General features: G+C 38.2%; 3 protein-coding genes across 3 annotated transcripts; 1 reads left to right on the plus strand and 2 right to left on the minus strand.

Moving 5' to 3' along the window:
• Positions 1-1,613: 1,613 nt before the first annotated feature.
• On the minus strand, positions 1,614-8,306 carry LOC105398196 (Hermansky-Pudlak syndrome 5 protein homolog). The gene is made up of 5 exons (XM_011570250.3): positions 8,120-8,306; positions 7,342-7,452; positions 5,845-6,084; positions 2,861-5,152; positions 1,614-2,441 (listed from the first exon to the last, which is right to left on the minus strand). Exons 1-5 carry the CDS (start codon positions 8,213-8,215, stop codon positions 2,082-2,084), a joined length of 3,099 nt encoding a protein of 1,032 aa, XP_011568552.2. The 5' UTR covers positions 8,216-8,306; the 3' UTR covers positions 1,614-2,081.
• A 7,804-nt stretch (positions 8,307-16,110) lies between these two features.
• LOC105398195 (uncharacterized oxidoreductase YtbE) lies at positions 16,111-17,926 on the minus strand. Its single transcript, XM_048625483.1, has 5 exons — positions 17,714-17,926; positions 17,449-17,529; positions 17,259-17,366; positions 16,460-17,174; positions 16,111-16,179 (listed from the first exon to the last, which is right to left on the minus strand). Exons 1-4 carry the CDS (start codon positions 17,781-17,783, stop codon positions 16,534-16,536), a joined length of 900 nt encoding a protein of 299 aa, XP_048481440.1. The 5' UTR covers positions 17,784-17,926; the 3' UTR covers positions 16,111-16,179; positions 16,460-16,533.
• A 796-nt stretch (positions 17,927-18,722) lies between these two features.
• On the plus strand, positions 18,723-27,685 carry LOC105398194 (hemicentin-1). Its single transcript, XM_011570248.3, has 17 exons — positions 18,723-19,040; positions 19,701-19,930; positions 20,248-20,379; positions 20,715-20,801; positions 21,296-21,424; positions 22,838-23,003; positions 23,196-23,374; positions 23,855-23,927; positions 24,172-24,329; positions 24,557-24,728; positions 24,856-25,104; positions 25,217-25,289; positions 25,384-25,592; positions 25,899-26,076; positions 26,162-26,256; positions 26,603-26,756; positions 27,356-27,685. Exons 1-17 carry the CDS (start codon positions 18,830-18,832, stop codon positions 27,474-27,476), a joined length of 2,616 nt encoding a protein of 871 aa, XP_011568550.3. The 5' UTR covers positions 18,723-18,829; the 3' UTR covers positions 27,477-27,685.
• Positions 27,686-27,788: the final 103 nt, after the last annotated feature.

Consider the following 27,788-nt stretch of genomic DNA (forward strand, 5'->3'; position numbering starts at 1 on the left):
CATGCTTTGTTTCATTTTAAATCCAATTATTAATTATTTATCATACTTAACAAGAAATGGTAATACAGTCAGCTTCATAAGTACCTAGCTGTACACTCTTGTACCTTTTCCAATTCACAAACTGACAAAACAAAAGTATTAATTCATTCAAACATTGACGGTTTATAAAGTACGAAGGGTAGTTTAACGGTTGAGGTGCAAATGTGTACATAGGCCGACCCTAGATCTCTTATCTTAGGCGCCCCTAGACGATCAATTTTATTGCGCAATATTGACAATTGTGCAATATAATTCATCGTCTAGGGTTAATATTGAAGATGGCGCAAATGTCATTAGACCTACAATAACATTGTGCAATATGATTGAACTTCGTTTTGAATCCAAATGACGTTTGCGCAATCTTTAATATTAACCCTAGATGATGAATTATATTGGACAATTTTCAATATTGCGCAATATATTTTAACGTCTAGGTCTAGTGCCTAGGGGCCGCCTTATATAGCTGACCGTACACTCCGCAAGACACACAAAAACGCCAAGCAATAATCTTAAAATGCTTGGGGGGATTACTACACTAACAAAAGAGCACTTTTTCTCTGTGCCAATTCCGTCACAAAATTAATGACTTACTGCAAATGATAGAGATTAACGTAAACGGGCAAACCCTTGATATCATCATCTGACCCATCACATCCCCACTGCTGGGGCACGGGTCTCCTTCCATTGAAGGAAGGGTTTTAGACCTAGTCCACCATGCCGGCCTAGTGCGGGTTGGTGGCCCCCAACACAAGCAAGCTTGTGCTGGGAGAGTTGTCGGGTAAGTGGGCAACCCGACTGTCAGATGTTTTCAAGCTGCCCAAAGGCCTCTGACTAGGCTTAACGACTGATGCCGAAGCAGCAACCGGGACCCACGGCTTAACGTGCAGTTCTTTTTAGAGTTTTCAGTTTTTTCCGCATCTTTTTAGACGTTAGGTACATAAAAAAACCTAACAATATGGAAGTCTGCTTGGTGAGATTATAAATATCTCGTATTTTACGTCACATACCTAATATTGTTTGTAGAAAAAGAGTGTTGAGGTAATTTTGAGTGCCGGAAATGCGCCCTGCCTGGCGTGATTATGTAAGTACCTACATTATTTACAATTAATATTTTAAAAAATAGGCACGTAATAGGTATACAATAAAATTCAGCGGTTATTCTGATCTGTTTGGGAAACGTATGTCCGAGAATTCACTGTGTACAGGCGAAAAAACTAATAATTTATTAGGGTAGAGTGAGAGTTTAACTTAAGTACAATGTACCTATACCATCGCGCTTACGGTGGCGGTGAAGGAAAGCATCGTGAGGAAACCTGCATAATTATCTAGATTTAGCACATCTAGATATTATGTGAACCCACCAACCCGCAGTGGACCAGCGTGGTGGGAAATGGTTCAAGCTTAGGAAGGCAGTTTAGACCTTGGGTATATGCACAACGGTTCCACTCGAGAGAGTCAGGTACATACACCCCCACAGAGAATAGAATAGAATAAGGTGGGGCAAATTCTCGGAAATACGTTTTCCAGATAAGATACGACAACGGAAAAGCAGAGCTTTAATAAAAAACATAAACTTCATTATTAATTCTTGAGATATATTTCCTGTAAGAAGAAAAGTGGGTAGGTACATAAAACAAAGTTAAGTACACAATAACATAATCAGATAACCTAAATTAGAATTTACAAACAAACAAAAGTTACAAGCAAATGCAACTTAAAACTTTATACATCGATTAAGGTACTCTACTCACGTTATTAAAGTAGGATTAAAGCTGTTTAATAAATTAAATGAATGCCTACTTTACATAAACAATGTATGATTTGAATCTTTGATGATGATTTTTTTTTAAATAATTATTATTAAGGCTTTAGAATTTTCCTAATGTAGGTATTCAATTTAATGTTAAATATAAAATAAAAAAAAACATTATATAAAATAATATACAAAAAAATATGGCATTCGTAATAAAAACAATCAGGTAAATCAATTCCATAACTCTAGTATTGAGCACCATGTATGTACAAAACAACAAATTAATAATTCACTTAATATCAGGACAAGACGGACATAATTTAATTTTATTCAAATCTAAACATGCGCCGTGGAATATGTGGCCGCACTTAAAAACCCACAGGCCGCCATCTTTAATTAAAACCTCATTTACCAATGGCAACCCACATAATGAACAATCGGTGTTGCCATTACTAAGACATAAATTTTCCAATATAGTTTGTAAAGACACGATTCTAAGCTCTAAATTATTGTTTTCAGATTTGTTCTGAGAGGATATGGAGTCAAATATACTGCCAAGTCCCCAGTGTTTGGATTTCGCTGCTACCAAAAGGGGTAAAGCCGTGTTTTTCAGCTGTCCATTGATTGTGCTTCGAAGCAGGTTGCAGATCTGAAAAAATAAGGTAAGAATTATAAAATCTGCTAGCTAAAGTGGCAGTGAGTCGGCCATATATACCTAAGAACCGATGACCGGTGGGGTAAAGTAGTTCTCGAGTGGCAAGACAAGGCAAGCTTAGCGTGGGACGCCCTCCAGCTCGCTGAACCGACGACCTTAGACAAGTGGCCGGTAGTGGCTGGATGAGAAAGGCCGAGGACAGTGATGTGGCGCTGCTTGGGAGAGGCCTATGTCCAGCAGTGGATGCCTATGGGCTGATGATTTAGAATTATGTTAATTTTATGAAAATTCACCCGCCGCCGTATTTAATTCCTTTAAATACGAGGAAGGATTTTTAGTATTTGTAAGTTATAGGAATTTTGAGTACTACAATTATTAATAATTTAAAATGGATGTGCATATAGAATGCTTACCTCTTGAGTGGCATCTTCGAATCCATATGAGCTGTAGATGGCATCTGTCAGCTGAGTGACGATAGTTCTGTCATATTTCTCATACAATGTCACCATGAAGCATGTATGGTAAAACTTCATACTTATATCTCCTATACCGATCAGATCAGCGTGTTTTTCCATGACTTTCATAGCATTTTTCCCACCTATAGACTTGATCATTAATGCTCCCAAATCATCCCAGCTGAGTGTGTTTCTTACAGATATGTGATTAAAACTTTTACTGCAATTCAAACACTTATTCGAATGCAATACAGCATACAATTGAATAGCTCTATCCCATGTTTCTAATGTGAAATCAGGCAGAAACGAATGGAGTAGTTTTTCGTCCAACATCTGGAGTAGTAACCTCAGTATGCTTATAAGATCTTCGTTCCTTCTTAAATATAATATTTTTCTCCACGAGTATGGCATTTTTTTGCATATATCGTAGCATTGCTGTTTCGTTTGTGTGGACCATTGTCTTTCAATGAATTCATCAATTATTTCAGAAAATACTGGTGCTTGGGTCGAACCTTCATATGGCAACGGAAACCCGCAATCACATCCAAGTTCTAACATATTCTGCGTTTTAGTATTAACTGATATGCAAGATTCGACGAAATATTTGTACAAAATTTCATCTGTGATTATTTGGTCCAGCAATTCTTCTCTTCTTGGGGATAGAGTTAGATAGCTTAAGAATATATTGTTAGGTGCAAACTTAGCTTCTTCAAACGCACCAATAGTAATGCAATATTCTTCAAAAAGTAATATAAGGCGATAGATCTCTTTTATATCACAGGCACAACTATCAATAATATCTAATAAATTCATTTGATTCGCTTCTTCGCCTAACAAACTTATTCTAAAATATTGATACAAAGATTTACATGCTCTATCTCTTTCTAATCTTGATTTATCTCTTTCTACAACATCAGCTTCTTCAATAGGTTTTTGACTAGATTCTTTATGAATTATATCATTATCAACTGGCACACTAGATTCATCACATTCATCTTCCCTCAGTTTAGTATCTTCTGTAGGTTTGTTTTCAACCGGTTCCGATTCAACCATTTTTGTCTGTACTACGGGTGTTGTAGTTTCTATATTTACAGGTCTATTTTCTCCCAGGTGCTTCCATTTTTCTTCTAGAAATTTCTTGCTAAAGTTCAGTTTATCCGTCATTGTTGTACTTAAGTCTTTCAGAGTTTGCAGCGCTTCTGGTTGTCCCATGGAATATTTGTTTTCAATACTGTTATTTGTACCATCTTCTTCGTCACTAAGGCAAGCCTGCGTGTGATACGTATTGTCTACCACATAGATACCAGATTTCATTTGCGTGGCATCTTTAACTTTCAGACTATCAAATTTTTCTATAATTAGTTTAATATCATCTAAGCGATCTTCATCCGTAATTTTGTCTCTTAGGCCAACTAAAATGTTTAGTTTAGTAGAGAGTGCGTCGTTCGCTAATAGATAATTGGAATATAGAGAACATAATACGGTACAGAGAGTGTATTTCTCGTCCAAATAGCATTTTACTAGATATTTTTCGATTTTCATAAATCGCAAACATACAAACGATCCGTTCTGAAGCCATAGGTAAAGTATGTCATGGTGCAACTTGCAGTCAACAATATCTTTGTACGAATTAAACCACATGGAGTTGTTCACGTCATGTAAATCAAGAAAATATACAGCGTCTTTTTTGTACGAAACTATGGCACTGTTATTGTTTACACAAAATATCTTTGGAAAATTGCAAGACTGTCCTTCAGTTTCTTTGGAAAATGCATCAATTGTTACACTCTCATTGTCATATGATTCTTTTGTTAGCACTTTCATTGGTTGTCTAGCCAGTACCTGTTTATATTGATGAGTTCTTTTGACAGTGCCATCTATACTAGCTTCCCACAGTCTGGAGGACGGTCTGGCACAAAATATGGCCATATTAGCTAGTTTTTCATTAACAGCAAACATCTCATTGCCATCCACTATGTTAAACTTTTTGACTTCGGTGGTAGTTTTATCTTTCCCATTTTCGTTTACTGTTCCATTAGGTGTTTTTACTTCAGTAGTGACAAAGCAGGCTCCATACTCACCATCCCTGAGTTTCTGGCCGATCTGTCTGTACTGCTCCCGTTCTGTGTCACAGATGTAGCATCGAGTCAGGGTGGATACAAGGAGCATGTTTTCTTTTATGTCAAGTTGGCAAATTCTCGAGTCAAGACTCATGATGGTTTGCGATGATGTCTGGAACATACTTTTGGTCTGAAAGCAGAGAAAAGGGAGATTTTAAATTTTATTTTACTATACATATACAATACTCAAATTATACAACTTGAGTAATGCCAGGAGCCTTATGAAAACACGCCATTTTATGGAGCAGCAGCCATAGCATATGACTCTAAAGCAAGTGCATATATATGTGTTATTTTTAAAGTAGTGCCTATAGATATTATTATTATGTGTCATAATTAAAAATCTATCTAAATTTATCACAATCCTAAGTAGATGTAATAAAATAGAAGGTATAAGTGCAATAAATGCGACAGTGACTTAGTTTGGCGTTCGTTCTCGCTAGAATGATCATACCTACTTGATATTGTTTTGGATAGAAGGTAATCTTGGAGTTATGAATAAAATGTATCATTAACATTTATTTTCAGAAATCCAGGACCCTCCTTTACATGTACTAATACTTCAAAGTCGAGTGAATAAACAAAACTAAACCAAAACATAATTATCTATCATAATGTTTATAAACAACAAGGTATTACCTACACAACATTTGGCATTAGATAACAAAATGATGGCTATCATATTACTCTGACTCAGTATCATACTAACACATTGAGTGATAAAAACTATTAATTTTAAATATGTGGGTAACAGAAAATTACCGTAATATGAGGTATTTTTCAAAAGTAAACATGCACAAAAAGTAAATTCTCAGCACTTACAATAAACGTAGGCAACTGCAGTACAGACACTTTCCCAACATCGTCACCAGAGAACAGCATGGAGTTTCCACTCCAAATGAGGTATGTCACCTCATTGCCGCTATGTTCCTTGGAAGACACGGACTTGTGGGCCCCACTCAGTGACTGCTCACATTCTGTCACTGTGACCATGCCTTTACCATTCGCAAAGCCGATGTGCTGCTCGTTGGGTGATATTGACAGGCGTGTAATGGCTCCATCCTGAAATCACATAATTTAAAACCTGATTAAAAACTGTTCAAAAATGATTCTACTTGTCTTTCATCAAATTAATGGTTATTTTATATATTTTATAGCTGTTCCAGCGAGCTTCGCTTCGCCTTGAAAAGAAAGCCTATGTTCTTTCTCAGGGTCTAGACCAAATTTCAATCAAATCCGTTCAGTACTTTTGGCGTGAAAGAGTAACAGACAGACAGATAGACAGACAGACACAGTTACTTTCGCATTTATAATATAAGTTAGGATGAGACATAATCATCATCATCAGCTTATTATTTCCTAACATAGACTTTCCCTAAGGATCACCCATAATGCATATTAGCTGTGTTACAACACTATGGCTTGTTTATTTAAAGTTTCCTATTTCCCAGCCTATGCATTTTAGTCCATGGATTTAAATTGGATATTCTATTCTATTCTATTCTCTGTGGGGGTGTAAGTACCTGCACCTGGCTCTCTCGAGTGGAACCTTTGTGCATATCCCCAAGGTCTAAACTGCCTTCCTAAGCTTGGACCATTTCCCACCACGCTGGTCCACTGCGGGTTGGTGGGTTCACATATCTAGATGTGCTAAATCTAGATATGCAGGTTTCCTCACGATGTTTTTCCTTCACCGTAAGAGCGATGGTATACATTGTACTTAAGTTAAAAGAACTCATTGGTACATGTCAGCGCCGGGATTTAAACCCGCATCTCTTGATTGAGAAGCGGGTGCTTACCCCACTGAGCTACCACCGCTCTGTCGTGTCTTAAATTGGATATCATTATACTGTATTATAAGTTCATCTTTAGGATTTTTTTTGATACTAAAGGGTGATTACGAGTTTAGAACTTGAGTAACAAGGAAATAGAAAGTGAAGTGTAACCAATCAGACCAACTGAACCAGCACCAGAGACCTTCAGAACGGAGCCTTTCAAACATCTGTTCGCAATTAAAATAACCATCTGTGGAATATTAATTAATCAGTAACCTACTTATAGCATTGCAACAGGAACTAAGTCATTATTAATTCATTATTTCAATAAAATAAGAATTTAAGTGTGCCCTGCTTACAAGCAATTGTTGGTTTTATGTGTAAGATGATGTAAACATTTTCAACGACAACATAGTTCCAAACATCATAACTATGTGGGTATCCACTTTATATACATAATAATGGTATGGTATACAGTATACACTGTCTGCTTGAACTACACAGTATATTCCAAAGTATGTATACAGTTGTATGTTTGTCTTACCTTACTGGGAATGAGCTGTACAAACTCACAAGGGTTTCTGTTGAAGATGTAGATGCCTCCGCTTGTTGCCCCAAAGGCTATCAATGTCTTGGAAACATCAAAGCATGTGTACTGAAAAAATATAAAAGTCTTTGTCAATACTTTGGTTCTTGTTAGCTTCTTATGGCGCCAGTGATAAACACACAAACAGGGTTTGTTGCAGTGGTGCATTATGAGCATGATATTTGAATAAAATACATGCTCTTATTTAAGATTGTTTCAAATGTGTTGAAGAAGGATTTCAGAGTTAACTCAACCCACCTTAAAAATTACAAACCCTGATTTTATTATTTAACTCAGTTAGTCTAAGGCCACAGTATGGAAAAGTTGAAATTTATTCACAAACTTAATAAATAATATAATTATATGTGGGGACATCTCACACATGGCCATCCAACCCTAATCTTGGCAGAGCCTGTAATATGGGTATTGGATAGCTGATATACACAGATATATGTAGGTATTATAGTATATATACCTACATTTATAAACACCCAAGACCTAAATTGGTGGGTGTCACCTGCAGTCACACACACACTTGGTAACCCATGTAAGCCCAGTAAAGATGAAAGGAAACACATTTAAATTATTATTGAATGAACAACCAATGTAAAGTATTTTTTTATGATGGAATCGAGCAGGTATTTGCATGGCATTCTCTATGTAAATCTAGAAAATGCCTAATGAGATCACAATGGAAATTCGAATTGGATAAGAGCCAAAAATACTGGATACAAACCTTGATACGTTGTGAGCTTTTCAATGGATACGTGATAGATTCGGTCAAATTGTGTAGTTCTTGAAGGAGATGCAGCGGTAGATCGTTATTAGACATGGTTTTTAACACAAGTTTGTAGGTGTAATTAAATTTTAGAATAAAAGGAAGAAAATTAAACAGGATTCACATTTCCTCAGCAAACCAACAATATCTGTCTATCTGATCTGACAGTGACATAGGGATGGCGAAATAATATCGATGTATCGATATATCGATATATTTTTATAAATATATCGATATTTTCCGTCGATATATTGAAAACCGATATATCGATACATCGATATAAATAATCAAGTATCGAAAAAATATCAAAATCGATATTTTTTCATTAACAATACCCTTTTGTTGGCGTCACAACGCAATGCGGCGATACTAGCTCGCAACCGTGTACCGAGCGAGAGTGTAAATACACGACATTGGCACAAAGTGACCGTTAAAAAATAGTGTTTTTTAATAATTCCATATTATTTGATTTCACAAAAATTTATTCCTATAAAGCTACCGATATATCGATATATCGATATTTTTTTTTCGATATATCGATTTCAGTAACGATATAAAAGAAAATATCGATATATCGAAATATCGATATTTTTTTGCACTTTCGACATCCCTACAGTGACATGACAGCCTGTCACCTTAGAACTGTCAGTGTGACAGATACAACAGATAGGGATGAGAATGAAATCAACGTAGGGAAATTACCGATTATAAAATTAAAATCGTTGATTTCCCGATTTCGATTACCTATATCCTTTTTTACCCGACTGCCGAAGGAGGAGGGTAATGTTTTTCGATTGTTGATGTATGTATGTTTGTCTGTTTCTTTGTTCCCTCCTGTAGTCTAAACGGCTTGATATATTTTGATGTATGAGGTATCGTTAGAAGCGTATTGATGGCGCGATGGTTATACGCTATGTACGTACGTTACATTAAAATGTACAAAGCGCCCTCTAGAGGACATAACTATATTTTTCCAATAATATTTTTCCAACTATGCCGTGTGGGGTATCAAATGAAAGGGCTTGATTTGCACATTACAAATAATAATATACATATTGTAGGTATTTAAATAACAACCTCAAAATTATTGAAATAAAAAATGTTCATGAATTAAAACCCGACTACTGACGTAAAATTTCATAAAATAAAAACAACTAAAAAGTTACAAACAAAAAACCCGACTGCACCATTGACATATATATTACTAGCGTAAGGACAGGGCCTCCCACTCAAAAAAATGGCACCCGCGCGTTGGCCCTAAAATTTTAGGGCCAACGCTCCTCAGTCGACAGTTGTCTGTGGCCGAGAGATGGTCTTGTGAATCTTGTGATAAATATTGTAGTTGTGTTGTGAAAGGCTGCAAAAACCATTATACGAAGGTCAAAAAGAAACATCGAATATTGTATCATCGGTAATTACCATTAAATTAAGTAATAAACACATTATAAAGTGATAATTATTTTACTACCAAAGTCTACAATGGCCGCACGTTGTAACCTTGTGCGGACGTCATTTTTTGTTGACTATCCTCCGAGAACATTTTCTTGCTGCACACACTTACGTTTTGGAGCGTGATTTTTAGTCCATTTGTACGGGACGCTCTACAGGTCTACAGCCCAAAACAGTTTTAATTTTAGTAGGTAGTTGGATTTGTCTTAAATTATTGATATGGCGCCTGCAAATAATAAAACAATGTCCGGGATGGTAAATTATTAACGCACGTACAAGGTTACGTCGTCAAGATAGTTGCTAGGCACTGACATAGTTCAAACAAATTATGACAGATAACAGTTATTATGTAGTCTGAGCCTATCTGAAACCTAGTTAAACATTGTGAGATATGGCGTTTCGACTTTCTCCGTGTTCGGCATCATAAGGGTCACAGTGACAGTTAAATAAAGTCCATTTTTCTCTCCACCTTTATTTGCAAGGTGCGGGTGCCTATATAAATAGAGTGAGTCGCCCGCGCGCCTCAGTTGGTTTTTGATTTTTGAAGTGAACACTTCGGCAAAATGGCTCAATGTAGCCACGGTTCTCGTCGGCTTCGCTCCGACGGGGAAAAATATAATATTGAATTTGCGGAGTCCTCGCTGCCGGGAGCTGTAGCGTGATGCGGACCAGGCGGCGCGGGGCCTGCCGGCTGCTGCGCACGCAGCCATTGCTGAGGATTTCGCAACGAAGGTTTGAGTTGATAAGCCGTGAGTAAAATGCTATTATTTACTGCTTTTAAAAGCTCAGCCACTGGTCATAATGCTCCGGCGCTTGGGGTTTTTATCCCACGCAGTAGGGTCCGATTCAATAGTCGTGGTGATGATTGATCACATATTCCGGTCCTACTAGTGGCGCTTGAGCTAGATACTTACATTAATGACCGCTTTAAGTAAAGCATATGCTAATTTTATACAGGAATAAATTATAAAAATATATTTTTCTACCCTCAATTTCTAATATTTTTAGAAAACAGTTGATAAAAACTTTGCTATTACAATAATGCACTTGATTATAGCTTATGTAAGGCTTTACAAACAGGAGCTTTCCAGGACCGTCATAGGATTTTTTACAGGAAGCACGTGGCTCCGAGTTTCAGTATGTTGGGACATTGTGGCATGTGCGGCGAGTAATGTGATCCGCCGGTACCTACCCGCTGAGGGTAGGCAGGCCGATTCGGTGAAATTGAAGTTTCGTGTAACCTGCACCCGGCCCTGTGCTCCTGCGCTGGCCGCCGTCTCGTGGCACCTGCATCGCAGCGTACACCCGGCCCTGCGCTCCTGCCCTGGGCACCGGTTCGTGCCACCTGCATCGCAGCATACACCCGGCCCTGTGCTCCTGCGCTGGCCGCCGTCTCGTGCCATCTTCATCGCAGCGTACACCCGGTCCTGGCCCTGGCCACCGGTTTGTGGTACCTGCATCGCTGAATAGACCCAGCCATGCACTCCTGCCCTGGCGGCTGTACACCCGGTCCTGGCCCTGGCCACCGTTTTGTGCCACCTGCATCGCAGCGTACACCCGGTCCTGGCCCTGGCCACCGGTTTGTGCTACCTGCATCGCTGCATAGACCCAGCCATGTACTCCTGCCCTGGCGGCTGTGTTGTCCCACCTGCATCGCTGCGCACACCTGGCACTCCTGTTCTGGTTGCCAGATCCAAACGCGCCCTGTCTGGGAAGAGATTTTATGCTCAGCGGAACCGCCTGCACTATTGCTAGCACGGTCATCATCATCATCAGCCATCATTATGAGTGACTTATTTAGAAGGTATGGAGTAACGTGCGCTATTCATCAGTGATTTTGGCATATGCAGACGAACGTTTACTGCCAAGGTTGGTCATGTTAGCCATACAAGGGCACACCAACGAAGCATGAGTAACCACCTGCAGTTGCCGTAGCCGCATCGGCATGGATGACGACAAATCGGGTAACGAGCACCGCTTCTAAAAGTGTTATAGCACTTCAATTTGAATCCTCCGCTGAGGTAGGGTATTCTATTAAAGCAGCTTTCTTCTGAACTCCTCAAAGTGACCTGTAGACTGCTCCTGGGGATAATTGTGCAATCATTTTTTTTTTATTTCGATGTCTCTGCTGAAGAAACTGTCTAATGCAGCTTTTGTTCTAAACTGCCTAAAGATCATTGGACTGCTCATGGGAATGGTGACGCACGGTAAGTACAGGAGCGTTACTCTATACTGATGAGAAACGAACGAACGAGAGCTGTCGTGCAATCGGCACGTTTAATACATACAAACAGATAGAGCGGCTCGCGCCGCAGTGCACTGAAAGTTCGTTTTTCGTCATATAAAGTGACCCCCCAGACACTATCTTAAGTGTCATGACACATCGGCAGATTCCAGCTTTGAGTCTTTTCTTTTCTCGGCTGTGAGCAAAGTGAATCCCACCGGCGAGTGTTCAACCTAAAAGCACTGAGCTAATTCCTGATTTCGTGAAAGTCGCTGTTGCTATACCATACCGCTTCACAAGTTACCGAATTTATTATGATCCTACTGTCGGGTGATCAAGATCGGAGTGTCATCGCGGTTTCTGAGTGGCACCATATTAGCTGTCTTCCTTATGTCCCAATGGATTGTGAGTGTGTATAATCCGAGCTCTTTGTTGAAAAATGCGTGAACCTCCTACGCAGCAGCTGTCTACTAGTTGTGTATCGAATAAATCGAGTAACGGTGCTCTTGCACGAGACGACTACCTTTTGGTAAAATTATAACTTCCACTATTCTGGGAACATGCATATACCTACTGTGTACTATGTATCACATCACGTGTAGCCGCAGCCCTACTCAATGTACGGGGCTAGATAATAAACAATGGCAGTCGTCATTAAATTTCTATGAATTTCGAAGGTCATCATTTGGAGCACAATCCAAAGGGTGAAAGTACCTATTCATGCCTAAACGGCTTCTCTAATGAAAATGTATTTTTAATTCGATTCTGGCGCAAACGATTCATAACTATTTTTCAACACTCTATCTGCTGAAACTACTTAGACTGACTGGTTAAGATGCAGACGTGCCGTTTTCACAATTCCATTCTGAGTAATCCTCAACTGTTTTATGGATCTTTCAGTTAGTTACGTAACTAGTCCTACCAAGTAAAAAATTACTTGTGTCATGCTCGTACTCGCATCTCATTTAGGAGCTCTCTGGCCTCTAGCTGAAGGCTAGAACTGGTATATATATATCTACTAAGCTAGTACAGAGTTATAACCGGGCAGCGGTGACGTGGTAGCTGCTTGATTTATTAGAGTTTGCGGAAAACTTTCTAAATAAGTAATAATTATTAGTCATAATATTAACTCTTCGCAGTTCTTTCAGAATGCAATACCAGATCGCTGAAGTAGGTAACCTTCCTTAGCTGGACAACAACAAGCCTTTTTGTTTTAAAGAATGTCACAGTTATTCGCCGTTCCACTGTCATATCGATGTCCAAGGACTTTTTCGTGGGTATAGCTAACTACCTAAGTTTACCTATAGATAGCCGCAAGCTATCTGCTGTTGGCGAACTGTCAGTTCTGATTGATAAGTCAGGCTCGAGGTGGCTAGTCCAACTGTCCATGTTCCCGCTACCATGATTGTTGCTTCCACAGATTAGAGAGTCTATGTTGGCTGTCGTTGCATCAGGTCTGATCAGGTACAACTAACATCTTTACGTACCATCTTTATTTAATCGAGCTATTTTATTTTGTTTTATCCAGGTTGACTTAATGGTTTCAAAATCGAACCTACAACAATGTAAGTAGGTACCTACCTACGTACCTTTGAAGTTGCAACAAGGCGAAGCCTTAAGGTTTTGGCCGAGACCTGCCCTTAGTGTTGACGAACATACCTAAAGGTGACCTTGTTAATGTTTTTCATATGAAGTACTGAACATTTTACTTATCCTGGTGGCATGACTGATCATTTACTTACCCAGTTAAGACATGTTAGCCGGGTTTCATTTATCAACTATTATAATTGTTATTGTTGTGTTAATCAATCTTTATTAATTGATGTCATCTACCAAGGAATGCTGCCAGAGCTCATAATATTCACACATGATGATACAGAATGATAGTAGCCCACAAAATCGATGCAAAGGCTTATAAAATAACTTTCCTTCCTAGTAGGACTGCACAGGAACTCGTTAACCGCCGAGTTAGTTAGAATACAAAATTAGACTGTGTGTTACTTGTCAATCTAGAATATGAATATAGTGACCTGCATCATGTTTTGAAAAACTGAATACTTAGTTATCCGCCAGTGTCATAGCCTTCATCTAATCTTTTCCAGTAGCTGATGAGGCTGAGATATTTAGTAAAATTATCTTCCCTTCAAGCACCACTCCTCGTTCCAAGGACTAGATGCCGCGCCAGGTGTTGCAGGCCGTGTCCTCGTACAGGGATGACTGAGCAGGTACACGAGGCTCCAGGGTCGGCTGCTGCATTTCTGGGGTCAGTCCAGAATTACATACCCTAGTCAGCATGTGCTGACCTGAGCCCCAGCGGCCTGGATCGATATTCTACATTTTACAGCTTTTAAATATTGTTGCAAAGTATTTCACTGGTTCCATCCATTCGGCTGTAGTGCAGTGTATGTTAAAAATATTGCCTTGACAATAACAAGATTTTGATCAATAATTACTTATAAGTATTGCTTTCGAAGAGGCACTGTGTGTATCCATATGTATAAATACCTACCTATATGTATAGGTACATACCTTCCATAACTTTCTGACAAGTCAGGAATAATAAGGAAGTACTTAAGTCTTATGTATACTTATACCTTTCTTTTTAGTATATCTATAACCTAGAAATCTATGCATTATAAATTTATAGATTCAAATATTTATCTACTGATATACTCATCAGTAGCTTATGGGTCACAGTTGGTTTTCTCTCCACCATGCGATAATAAACACATCTCACAATGTTTAACTAGGTTTCAGATAGGCTCAGACTACATAATAGACGCATTTTTCCTGAAATAAAAATGACATATTATGTATCTAGCCTATCTGAAACCTAGTCATTTCTGCATGGTGATATTACAACTGAGGCGCGCGGGCGACTCACTCTATTTATATAGGCACCCGCACCTTGCAAATAAAGGTGGAGAGAAAAATGGACTTTATTTAACTGTCACTGTGACCCTTATGATGCCGAACACGGAGAAAGTCGAAACGCCATATCTCACAATGTTTAACTAGGTTTCAGATAGGCTAGATACATAATATGTCATTTTTATTTCAGGAAAAATGCGTCTATTTTGCTTTTATGAAGAAGGTTTGAGTTAAATGTTCTGAAGGGCCTATCCTTCCTTTTGAAATCATTGGACTGCACAAAAAGATGAAAACAAGTCCCAATGTTAATGGAAAGTATCGCAGGCGGGGACCAACTTGACCGCCACGCAAGGCCGTTTTCTAAGTAGTTAACATTCAGCTAAATGGTGCCTCTGCTGGTCCCCGCCTACGATACTTTCCATTAACATTGGGACTTGTTTTTAACTTTTTAGCGTGCAGTCGGGTTTTTAGTTTTTTAAAACAATGGATAGTTTCTTGTGTGTTTGCTTTCCATTAAACATTTGGACTCAGGTTATAGGTATTGCCGTTTTTAAAACATTAAAGAACTGTGACAGAAACAAGAACAATATCTAATCGGTATGAAGATGTTGGCTTACCATACCATACCAGGTTTTATACCGCGACAACGACTCTAGATCTTTTGGGAGAAGTACTTGTTCCTTGCTCTAGATTCTTTCACAGCCGCCATGACAAAGGATCATAATATTAATACAGGGCAAATTGCAGCAACGAAGGTCAACGATACTCGTTTGTTGGCGTATGTTTGGCCGGTCTGTACGTAGCTTAACGAGAAGTTTAGTGTAGAGTATTTTTGCATTTAAGAAAAATAATAAATTAAAAGAGAATGGCCAAATCTGTTCTAAATGAGGGAAAAATATCGAAACCACTTTTAACAAAAATACTTAATTATTAACTAGCTTGAGAGAAATATCTAGTAAAGTACAAAGACTTGACCTTTCATCACCTATAAATACCTATCTTCTTTCTCCCATGCCTCATAAAAATAAAGTTTACACCAGGATATACTGTAGTCATGGGCTACACATCAGTATAAAAATATGTTTCATCAATGGCTGCTCTGGCGGGTCATGGGGCCATAGAGAAATGGCAATTCTCCTTTATAATAAAGTACCTACACAATATATAATTGGTATACTTTGATAACAAAGTGTAGTATGTATTAGATATAGTTATGTACTAACCTAGGAGTAAATTCATAATCCTAATACATTCACTAGTTTTTAGGTAAAATTACAATAAAAACAAATTATTCAGTAACAAAATTAAATTTATTTCATATGATTCTATTTATTGAATTTACTTTATAAATTATTATATGTATAGTCTTATCCAAAGCTTAGCTTTGTAATAATCACATTAACTTCTTGTAAAAAAAAATAGGTAGGTACTTAAATACATTTAAAATGTCTAAAACAAACTTACATAATTAAGAGTATTCTTTAGCATTATACACACACACACGCACTCACGCCTTGTACTAATGTACTCCCTTGCGGGGTAGGCAGAGGTGCATTGCTGCACCCACTTTTCGCCAGAGTGTTATGTTAGTCCCAATGTAATAGGGGGCGGGCCTATTGCCATTTTACGGGCACATCCAAGACCTGAGAACAAATATCTGTGTTTAAACAAATATCTGCCCCAGCCGGGAATCGAACCCGGGACCATCGGCTCAGTAGTCAGGGTCACTAACCACTACGCCATTCGGTCGCCAAGTATTCTTTAGCATTATGTGCACAAAAATAAACAAAACATTGTACTGTAATGGACGGATCACTTTTCTGTTAACCTACACCACTTCTGAAGGATCCCAAGCATACTTGATGTTGTTCCTACCAAGACCATTTAGGGCTTCAAGATCACTCTTTGGAATGACAAACTCCAATTCAATATTCTGTTTTATATGCTCTGGATTTGTTGATTTAGGTATTACAGCCACACCTTGCTGTATAGCCCAGGCTAGTAGGAGCTGTGGCCTTGTCACATTCAGTTTCTTTGCTATGTTAACAACTACAGGATCTTCTAATAATGATGCATTTTGAGCTGATGTACCTCCCAAAGAACAATATGCCTGTAGTAGGATATCATTGTCGTTACAATACTTCAGAAGCTCTGGCTGGAAGTAGTATGGATGCCATTCCACCTGGTTTACAGCTGGCATGAGCCCGTGACTGTTAGCAGCCAGTTCTTTCAAATGTCTGACAGTGTAGTTTGAGACTCCTATAGCTTTCACTTTCCCACTGTCGTAGATCTCTACTAGTTTGGCCCAAGTGTTTCCTCTCAATTCTTTGTTCCTTGGATCTGTTGTTGGGATTCTTGCAGTGCCGGGAAAGTGGATTAAGTACAGGTCTATGTATTCCAAGCCAAGATTGTCCAGTGATTTTAGGAAAGCTTTTTCTGTTATTTCATTGCCACCATGATCTGAGGGTGCTGTGAAATGAGTTTTTTTAATGAATTAAACAAATACACTAATGAAATACAGTAGAATATGTAATGTGTAAATTGTTAACTTACCCATTTTGGTTGTAATGAAAATGTCTTCTCTTTCAAGTCCATATTTTGGTAACAGTTGATTGAATGCCTTCTTGAGATACTGCTCATTTCCATACACTGCTGCTGTGTCTGTAATGAAATAAAACAAGCAATTAGAAAAAGTTGAATTATTTTGTAAATACAATGTATAATTTTTCTAAGCAATACTTACCAAACATCCTGTAGCCAGTCCTCAAAGCATCATCAACAGCCTGCATTAGGACACTTTCGTTACGAATACGATATGTGCCCACTGAAACCATTAGTATAAGAACCATTAGCATAGGTAGGTACAACAATACAACTCTGTGTTAATAAATAAGCCTACTGTTAAGTATTTCATAGTAATTTAGTAAAATAACCAAGGAACTTAGCACAGTTATGACCAAGGTTGGTATTGCTAGATATGGGCTAGCTAGGTATTAGCTGAAACTTACTTCCAACAGCTGGCATTTCCAATCCATTATTTAAAACAAACTTTTTGCAAGTTTTTTGAGATGACGACATTTTTAACGTTATTTTAACTTAACGGCAATGCAGAAAACTATAGGCAATGCACAGCAGAGTGTGGAACTGGAAGATTATAGGTATCCTTATTATGTGTATGAGTGATTTATTAATTTTGGAAATCCCATTCACATTTCACAACAAAAAAAAAACAAACATAACTAAAACTCTGACATTGATTGAATACGTCACTGTCAATGTCACTTATCACATACAATAACACCACAGAGCAAAGCGGTTTTCTATTCGCCACAGAGTAGCTATCGTCAACTTTATCGTCAAAATAAGGAGTCCGTGTTTCTGTCATCACTCTCGACGCTCGTCTATTTTGTCTTTGCCTGGGATTTTTTTGTAAAATAGGAAATTCTATACAAATAGGTAAAGTACAGTATAACAACACACTGTAGTCAGTACCTATGTAAGTACCTACCTAACCTTTGGGTCAAATAATATCAGTCGATGCTTAAGTATGTTACTTTGTAAATATCTTGGCACGTTACCCACGCGTTTTATTAAGGGAAAGTAATATTGGTTTAGTACTCGATGCTTTTGCTGTAGGAATATAAAGCACGTATGTCTGTAGCGTACCTACCTTGTTGGAACATTATAATACTTAGGTACAGATATAGTAAGGAAGCCAACAGCAGGGGGTTACTCACTGGCTCACTCTTAATAAGGGTAGGTACCTGCTCCTTGGAAAAGAGGGTTACTACACCCAGACAAAGTACGATACGATAATCTGGCGATATTTGAGAAGCGACTCTTTACTCGTAGGTATGTATAACAGTAGGTACCTTAGCAAGTTAGCATAAGTAATCTACCTCTACTCTATGTACTACATACCTCCTATCTAATACCGCAATATGGTGGAATCTGGAATATGAATACCCTTAAATATACATTGTAGAGATATGAAAGACCTCATTATGCGTTAACTTGCACATAATACTCACATTTATTAGATTTCGCTGTAAAGCTATCTAGGAAAGACCATTCATATCAAATGGCTCACATTGACCCTTCGAGAGTGTAGAACAGTTGTCGAAATGGGTTTTAAATTATATCTGTGTATTCTTTTATTAAGTTTTTCTCGTATTTCTTACCAGAAAAGTCTGACTTTCGTAATTGATACCACAGAGTCTATGAAAGCGGAGTTAGAAGTGATCAACCATCATGTTAGTTCAGTGATTAACGGTGTACAAAATTCTAATGTGTCTAACATTCAGAATTATATTGTAGTGCCTTTCAATTACCCAGGTAAGTGTTTGATATACTTACTTTCTTATAAGTAATAAGACCAGGAACAGGGAAAGGAAATGAAACGTTTACCCTAGAAGATCAATGACCCAATGCATGTCGCTGGTATGACGGACCCATAAACTAACACCACTTCATCGTGCAGATTTTATGCGTCATGTCGATTCTTTATAAATTAGTAATTGTGTAAGTAATTGTCAATTACACAGGAAAGCGACTTTAGTCACTATCCACGATAAGTACCTAGGTATATCACCTTTCTTCATCATCACTAGCAAGACGTACCTAATAGAATTCAGACCTTCAGACTTTGAGAAATTAAGGCCGGATCAGACGGTTAATTTACCGTTCATTTCTGTCTTTCATTCGGCATAATATTAAAATATTAAAATCTCCGAACTCCCACCGCTACCAATATAAATAGGTACTTACTTATTCATCGTCATCAGCCTATAGCAGTCCACCGCTGGACTGATTTAGGCTTCTTTTCCGCATCCAATCATAACCAGCCACCTGTCACAAGTTGTCAGCCCATCTAGGCGGAGGGAGTCCTAGACTATGTTTGCATAGTCGGTTCTCGGTTCTTCGACAGTTTGATGTGACCAGCCCACTGCTACTTAAGCTTACTTACTTACTTAAGTAAATGCTTACTTATTACAGACGTCCAATCACCGATATCCAGCTCCAACCCTGGTGACTTCCAGACCACCCTCTCAGGTCTCCGGGCCAGTGGGGGCCGAGACTGTCCTGAGAACTCACTGTCTGGACTGCAAAAGGCGTTGGAAGTCAGCGATGCGGAGTCCAAGATATTCATGTTCAGTGACGCCTACGCCAATGATCATAGCAAGCTGTTTGAGATCAGAAGATTGTGTGAAACCACTAAGAGCCAGGTTCGATTGGTTTCCTGCTTATTCTACCTTAGAGCCTTATCACACTAGCGAATTGCAAGCGCGCACGTAAAGTATTCGTTGCGCGACCGCTCCACATTGAAAACGCTCGCAATTCGCTACTGTGATAAGACTCTAAAGCTAGCTATCACATTCATAATATTCTCATTCTGAAAGTGTCGGTGACAAATACCTTCTAGATCTGGGGTTTGTCACAGTCGTGAATAAATTAACAAATGTTATTAGCGACCGCCAGTGACCGCTCATCAAGGTTTTGTAACTAGATATATATGAAACGTAATAGTGATTTATATTTCCAGGTGTCCATATTCCTCAGCGGCAGCTGCGTCCAGGTGGGCTCCAGGTCCGCAGGCAGTGTCCAGGTCTACTACGACGTGGCCAGCGCGTGTTCGGGAGTCGTATTCCACATTGGCCCGGCTTATTTGAGACATGTAAGTAGCCAGTAAGCTCGGAAATAGAAAGTTTAGGTAGTACCTACATCATGGTGCGGTGTCGCAGATTATACCATTTTATGACAGAATCCCATATAACTATCGTATCTCATTCCATTTTATCTAAGAATACCACAACACACTGCCGATGAGACTATTCGCGGGATTTTAATAATTAGATTTATGCTACGCGACGCAACGCAATGCAATGAAGTAGCTGGAGCGTTAGAGTGATAATAACCTACATAAGCATAATCGTTCTATTTGAGTGTGCCACTTGCATGAACTATTTAACTTCCTTCAATTAGTTTTAATTAAGGTCTTATATTTTTCAGGCTTTTAAATTCATGAAGGAGATAGTAACGGAAGAATGGACAGACATATCTACAGAAGGTCCTTTCATGGATGAAAAAAATATTCCAGTACGTGATTATATCAATACTTACCTAACAGTAGATGATATTATTATTATCTAACAACTTCAGCGAATCGGGGATAACCATCCTCTCTGCCATTAATCGTCAGTGGTGGCTGTTCAAGTGAACATAAGACTCTCTCAAGGAGCGTCCCAAAGACTTTGCTATCAGCCGTCCTCAGGCAGTCGTTACTCGTTAAGTACCCATCCGATGTTGTCGGTCCAGCTGGCTACACGTTATCTCCAGTATTGATATTGAATAACTGAAATCATAATTGTTGGAGAATATGAAAATTTAAGATATTTATGGAGTCTTATGCCGATTTACAGCTTTCAGCATCGTACGCAACGCAACGGACGCATAGCATTTAGCAGACGGCGTTGGCATGCCGATGAAGTGCATGGACGCACTGTCAACGTTGTTTCTCCCTACATTTATGAAAATCCGATACGTACGGTACCGATAGGTGGGTATTTAACTAAAATCATACCTCTTTACAGTTGTCAGTTACTCCACAAACTCGAAACTTGATGTTGGCAGTAACAGGGGATTTCCCTTCGCTAGAAGTTCTGGACGAAGATGGCAACCCACCCCTTTTTAAATGGGTCACTGACACACGATATGCAATGGTAAGCCAGTTTTTTAAATACTAAACAGTGAAATTAGGTGTATACGTATATACGTCCTGAAAATGACGCTAGCTCTTCGCGTTAGAGAAGTACTTTAGAAGTTCCTTGCCCTAGCTTTACAAAAAACGAAATACAGTCGAAGCTAGCATAGTTCTAATTCAAAACTTACTTAAGTTTTTCGTATGCTAGAGTCACCCCCTGTGTTATTTTTAGGGAGAAGAATGAGGCGGCACAAAGCTTTTCTTTCTTTTTTCTTTCGAATGTTCTTGTGTGGTTAAGTTGTGTTTTCAAATAAATAAACTCTTATCTATCATTCACTCATATCTAGGGTTTCTGCTCGAGAATTCTCGAGCTCGAGAAGATTTGAGAAATTCGGCTTGGTTCGAGACGAGAAAAAAATCTGAAGACTCGAGAATTTCTCGAGCCTTGAGATAAAAATTAAGAATATTGAATGCGAATTTTCCTGCGCCGCTTTTAACAACACACACGTGTATTATGATTTATTATGTTTCATCTCCATTTAAGCTAGTGCTGTACTGATAATACCAATCAATGATTAAAAGATAACGTAGTAATAGTTACGAACTGTTTCTTAGTTCAGGTGGACCAAAAGAAGTCATCCGATATTGTTTGGCTCTCATTTTTTTTTCTAAATGAAAATCTTCGATTCTGTTTTTTGATTATGATTATTTGAACTTTAAACAATTTTATTGGTAAAGACTAGAAGGTGATATCGGCCAAATGGGCGCCGTTACAATTGACTGCCATACGGGCTCGTTTTATGGCATTTCTCATCACTTCAGTGAAAACTTCGGGCGAGAGATTCTCACACTCGTGTCGAATGTTGTCCTTAAGGGCTTCCAGAGACACGAGCTTATTCACATAAACACGGGACTTCAAAAAACCCCAGAAAAACTGTCTGAAACGGTTAAATTGGGTGATATTGCAGGGAAAAATTACAGATAAAACGAAAAAAAAGGCGACCCGAAAACTGAATAAACACAATTATTTCGCGTTCTTCGTACATCACTCCACGGCTTCTAAACTTGTATTCTACATTTGTCTAGTCCACCAATATCAAAACTGATTTGAAATTAGCGGTCATTTGCACAAATGAGAGCAACTTCCAATAGGGTGATTACTTATGGCCCACCTTATACTAGTAACAAGTAGCTAGCTAGACAGCTAAAATTATGAGTATTAGTAGAGAGTATTCTTTATTATTAAGTCGAGAAGTAGAAAAAATGAGATTTTGTGTTTTTTTATTTAAATTAAGGCTTTTTATAAAGGCCTTCTTAGAAAGGCTCGAGACTCGAGAAGATTCGAGAATTTGGGCTCGAGAATTCTCGAAGCTCGAGAACGAAAACAGGTCGAGAAATCAGAAACCCTACTCATATCTTATCTACATTACAGGTTGTCCGTTTTATGAATTTGAAGCAGGGCACCTACAATTTAAAGGTGTCCAGTAGAAATTCAACAAGACTAACAATTTTCAGTAAGAAAGTCTTTCCATTTGAGTACGGATTTTCTACCAGGGTCCCAAGAAATTTGAGGGAGACTAGCAAAAGGCCTATGCCAGGTAAGAGAAATTAGAGTTGAGAACCCAACAAAAAACTATAAATTTTATAACACACCTAATCTGCACGGGGAGTGCAAGTTTTTACACCGTTAGAGAGTAAACGTGATTTCTTGGCGTTTCACTGCTAAAAAACCTACACTAATCGTAGTCTATCTTGAATGCCAATACGTTATGTATTATTAATTGTTTCAGGTTGGACAAATCATTTTATTATTACGGTAACCGGCAACGATAATATAAGATTGGACGCTGTTAACTTTTTAAATAGCGATGGAAGTAATCTAAAACTGAATGTCACTGAGGCAAAAGAAAATTCTGTAATGTACAGAGGAAGTTTGTTTGTAAATCCAAGATACAAGTTTCAAATGGAAGTAAGTAATTAGGTATACAGGGTGAATCTTTCATAGGTGCACATTCGGAAGTATGTCATAGAGCTTTTCATTCTGAACAACTTTTGTTATGATGACCTTGGGATATTCCTGAAAAAAAAAACTACTCCCATACAGTGTCACGTAAACAACAAATTTTTGTATGGGGAAGCATCTTCTTTTTATATAACAAAAGTTGTTCAGAATGAAGAGCTCTGTGACGTACTTCCGGATATGCACTTATGAGAGAATCACCCTGTATATTCAAAAGCCCAGATGCCTAAGTGCCTTTCCTATTGATGTGAAAGAAATCCGTTTCCACCAGTGCTATACTTTCTGGACGCAATATAGAGGTACATATTATGATTGGTGGATATCAAACGCAAAGCAACGTAGATTAGCACATCTCTGGTGGTAAAGCATTCTTAAACAAAGAACTAGACTAGGTGGAGTCTAATATATGCCAATACTTTAAATTTTCAGATATCGGGAACCAACATTGACAATTCTGAAAGCTTTTCCGTTGTATCAAGTTTAATTGAACCACAGAAAAACGGTCAGTATCTAAAGTTTAAACTATATAAGTATCCAATACCCATACTAAAGTTGGTTGTTATTGTTAATCCCAAGACACAAAAGTTTAGAAGCTAGTAAGCATGGAAGATCCAGCATGTGAAATACACCTGATTGTAGTAGTTTACTGTAACAAAAAACATATTTGAAACACTTTCAATGTCACACCTTACCTGCTAAACCTAGGTACTTGTTAACAGTATTAATATTTAATTTACTTTTGATAGGTCCAAGTGAGCCAAAATGGATTCCGCCGTCAGTAGAAATGATTGACTCGGACACTGTAGTAGAGTTTGGGTCAGACCTGGTGGTGGCCTGCCGGGTCACCGCGTACCCCAGACCGGTCATCTTCTGGCCCGACACTACTGCAAGATATGATTTTGAGGTAAGCATAGCACCTAAGGCATCATATAAAGGAGACAGTAAGGTGTTGGTTGGCATTTTGTAAGTTAAACTCTTTCATTACTTGCGAGTTTATTACTTTCCGCAAAACATAAGCTTAGTAATGACAGTGTCTACAGAAAAGCATCGAATTCAGTAAGTAGATAATAATATTATCTACTTACTAAATTAATATATTATATTATATCAAATCGTAATTTTATTTTTCAGAATATGTTACTAGAAATGCCTTCAGTCTATATGAGTTACATGACTCTGAATAATATTACTGCCAACATAACGCATTATTGCGAAGCTCAAAATACACTCGGAAAAGATGCCAAAAGCATTAAAATTTCCGTACACAGGAACCCTGTATTTGACATTATACAAAAGCCAGAAGGTAATTCCATTTATAAACCAACTACTTACTTACCGTTTTGTACTAAATGATAATTTAGAAATACTGTAGTAAAAAAATAATCTTTACTAAATAGTTTTAGATTTAAAAAGTCATAATTTTTTTACAGACAAACAAATCAAATTCGGCGAAGGAAACAAGTTGATATGCGAGGTCTTGGCATTCCCAGAAGCTACAATCAAATGGTATCACAATGACACTTTAATAGAGGAAGTAGCCGAAAACGTTGGGGAGCATGTGATTTCAGTTATTGAAATTAATAATATGAGTTTAGACAAAGTTGGTGTTTACACTTGCGATGTGACGAACACTGTTGAAAGCTATAGATTTTCAGCTGATGTTACGATTACTGGAATAGGTATGAAATTATTCTATTTAACGTCCCGTTTTTCAAATACCTACTTATTGGAGTTTAGATTTACATACTAGCCAACTTGTAAATGTATAACAAAGTTTTTGTTGCCTTTCAGAAATACCGGTTATAGATTCAGAGGTTTCTTATATAAAACTTAACACTGGTGTTACAAGTGATTTGGAATGCAGGTAAATGCAAGTTTTTTTTTCAATTAAAACTACATAGGTATAATGTTTCCAAAAGTGTTTGAAAGAACAAAAATTCATAAATGTTTGTTTTCAGAATAACTCAAGGAAAACCAAAACCATCAATAACATGGATGTTTGCCACGCAAGAGGCACATGATTTCACAGATTTCCCTAGCGATGTTATCGTTAATGAAAACAAATTACAGTTTTCAGAAGTGAAACGTGAACATAGAGGCGTTTACAGATGTCAAGCTGAAAATGTAGCGGGGACCGCGTACCATGATATCATTGCTGAAGTCCAATGTAAGGAGAAAGATTCAAGTATATTAAGAGAAAATTAAAGCTGTATAAATTATTTACTGGTTGAGGTTAAAGAATTGTGTTCTAAACGACAATTAAAATTCATAGTTAAATAAATTAATGTACAGTAAAGTCTGGGCCAAAGAACGTGAACTCTATCAGGGATCACTGTCACTCTGAAAGCTCATCTTTGATATACATAAAATAATCCAAGCCCATTTACAAGTTTGTAATATTAGGTAAAGAAAATTGCAATGTATGGAAATTAAAAATAAATAAATACTTACATGCTTAATGTTTTGTCCCCAGACGCACCAATATTTGAAATAGTAAACCCTAAAACTGTAGAAGTAACTGAGGGTTCTCCAGTTGAGCTGTTTTGTCGAGTGAACGCCGACCCGCAGGCAACGGTCCATTGGGAAACGAGAAATGAATTAGTTTACGATGTCGATGAGAGATATCGAACTGATGATGATAACACTTTACGGTACGAGTTAATATATAAGATATGATTTTTGTTAGTATTAATATTAATGGACGTAATGATGAACATTTCAATTTGTTTTCCGCAGATTCTACGCGCTATGGAAAGATTCTGGCAAATTTAGTTGCATCGCCGAAAACGTAGTCGGTAAATCTGAAATGGTTACCAACGTCAATGTACTGGGTAAGTTGTCTTAGATTATCATCATCAGTTTTAAGATTGTTCTCTTCTGGAGATTGAGAACGCAATATTAGTAAATTGCATTCTGAAAGAATTCTGAAAAAAATGCCAAGTAAAACTGCTAGCCTAGTTCTAAATCACGTGACTTTTAATTAACTATTTTTTCTAGAATACTTTCAAATTCATACCCTGTAGAATACGATCACTTCAAAGTGAGTGATAGCTATCGAATCCTCTGCAGTAAGACAAGTCAAATAAGAAAGATGTCGATGAGCTCTCTAAGCACTCCTTTTGTGCGATGCCCTGCCAACTCTATTGTAACTTCCTAAACACTAACCTACATTTCCAGTGGCGCCCTACATCAGGCCACCATCACCAGAGGTGATGTCGGTGTATGGTGGCGACGATATAGATCTGCCCTGTGTGATCGAGTACGGGAACCCTCGCCCCAGCATCTCATGGGAGTTCACAGCGGCCAACGGGACTACTTACCGATTGAAAAAGTAATTTTTGCGCTTAAGGGGTTTGCGTGGGATGGCGTCAGGAGGCCATGGAAAGAGAAGTGTCGTATTTATTCCATTTTCTATTCATGCCCTCCTCTTATAAATATAACGATTGTTTTGCCCAGTAGTAAAACAGGGAAGGGGAAGGGGCGACGTAAAACAATATTATCCGTGCTGGATCGATTTTAAAACAGTATTCCTAAGAAAAAAATGTGTGTATTGTCACGCAATGAAGGAAAACCTGCGAAGGATTGAACGTACATCTATTTTGTTTACTACGCAGAGTTAGCAGTACCCAAGTATCAATTTACTAAACTACTGCCACCAGCGTCATAATTTCCCTTGGTTTTATCATCATCATTGCTAGTCGTTAAGCCTAGTCAGAGGCCTTCGGGCAGCTTGAAAACATCTGACAGTCTGGTTGCCCACTTACCCAACAACTCCCTCAAAACAAGCTTGCTTATGTCGGGGTCCACCAACCCAGCGTGGTGGACTAGGCCTAAAACCCTTCCTTCATTCAGGACCCGTGCCCCAGCAGTGGGGACGTAATGGGTCGTGATGATTGCTATAATGATGTAAATAAATCTTGTCTTTTTCAGTAAAAACGAAAGGCTGCGGCTAGAAGACGTGCTGCTCAGCCAGGCCGGGGAGTACCACTGCGTGGCCGTCAACAAGATGGGCCCCGACCGCATCCGGATCATACTCCGGGTCCTCCCTTGAACCAGCCAGCACAGGGTTACCACCACCGAACATTAGCCATTCACAATCCATAAACAGCGTTGCAGGCGACAGATGAGCGACGCTGCTTGAGAGGATTGTTAATTGCTAATGTGTCTATATCAATAAATAGAGTTGTAGAGTTCGGCAAGGTTTACTTTGTTACAAAAACAAGTGTATCATTAGTTATATTAATAGATAAGTTTACAACTTAAAAATAAAAACATATGAAAAAATGTCCATGTGAATTCCACATTACATCCAATGATTACTATAGTTAAATATAGGTGCAAACATACACTCGTATCCACCATG

This window comes from Plutella xylostella, chromosome 14 (assembly GCF_932276165.1).
Source record: "Plutella xylostella chromosome 14, ilPluXylo3.1, whole genome shotgun sequence".
NCBI lineage: Eukaryota > Metazoa > Arthropoda > Insecta > Lepidoptera > Plutellidae > Plutella > Plutella xylostella.

Bases quoted from the DNA above. Each gene is read 5' to 3' on its own strand.
- LOC105398196 (XM_011570250.3), bottom strand. From the start codon at position 8,215: ATGTCTAATAACGATCTACCGCTGCATCTCCTTCAAGAACTACACAAT. The intron at 7,453-8,119 runs GTTTGTATCCAG...ATATTTTTTCAG, and splicing joins AAAGCTCACAACGTATCAAG to TACACATGCTTTGATGTTTC. The intron at 6,085-7,341 runs GTAAGACAAACA...ATGTGATTTCAG, and splicing joins TACAGCTCATTCCCAGTAAG to GATGGAGCCATTACACGCCT.
- LOC105398195 (XM_048625483.1), bottom strand. From the start codon at position 17,783: ATGTCGTCATCTCAAAAAACTTGCAAAAAGTTTGTTTTAAATAATGGA. The intron at 17,367-17,448 runs GTAAGTATTGCT...ATTTCATTACAG, and splicing joins GACTGGCTACAGGATGTTTG to ACACAGCAGCAGTGTATGGA. The intron at 17,175-17,258 runs GTAAGTTAACAA...CTCATTTCACAG, and splicing joins TTTCATTACAACCAAAATGG to CACCCTCAGATCATGGTGGC.
- LOC105398194 (XM_011570248.3), top strand. From the start codon at position 18,830: ATGGGTTTTAAATTATATCTGTGTATTCTTTTATTAAGTTTTTCTCGT. The intron at 23,375-23,854 runs GTAAGTAATTAG...TTAAATTTTCAG, and splicing joins GATACAAGTTTCAAATGGAA to ATATCGGGAACCAACATTGA. The intron at 26,757-27,355 runs GTAATTTTTGCG...TGTCTTTTTCAG, and splicing joins ACTACTTACCGATTGAAAAA to TAAAAACGAAAGGCTGCGGC.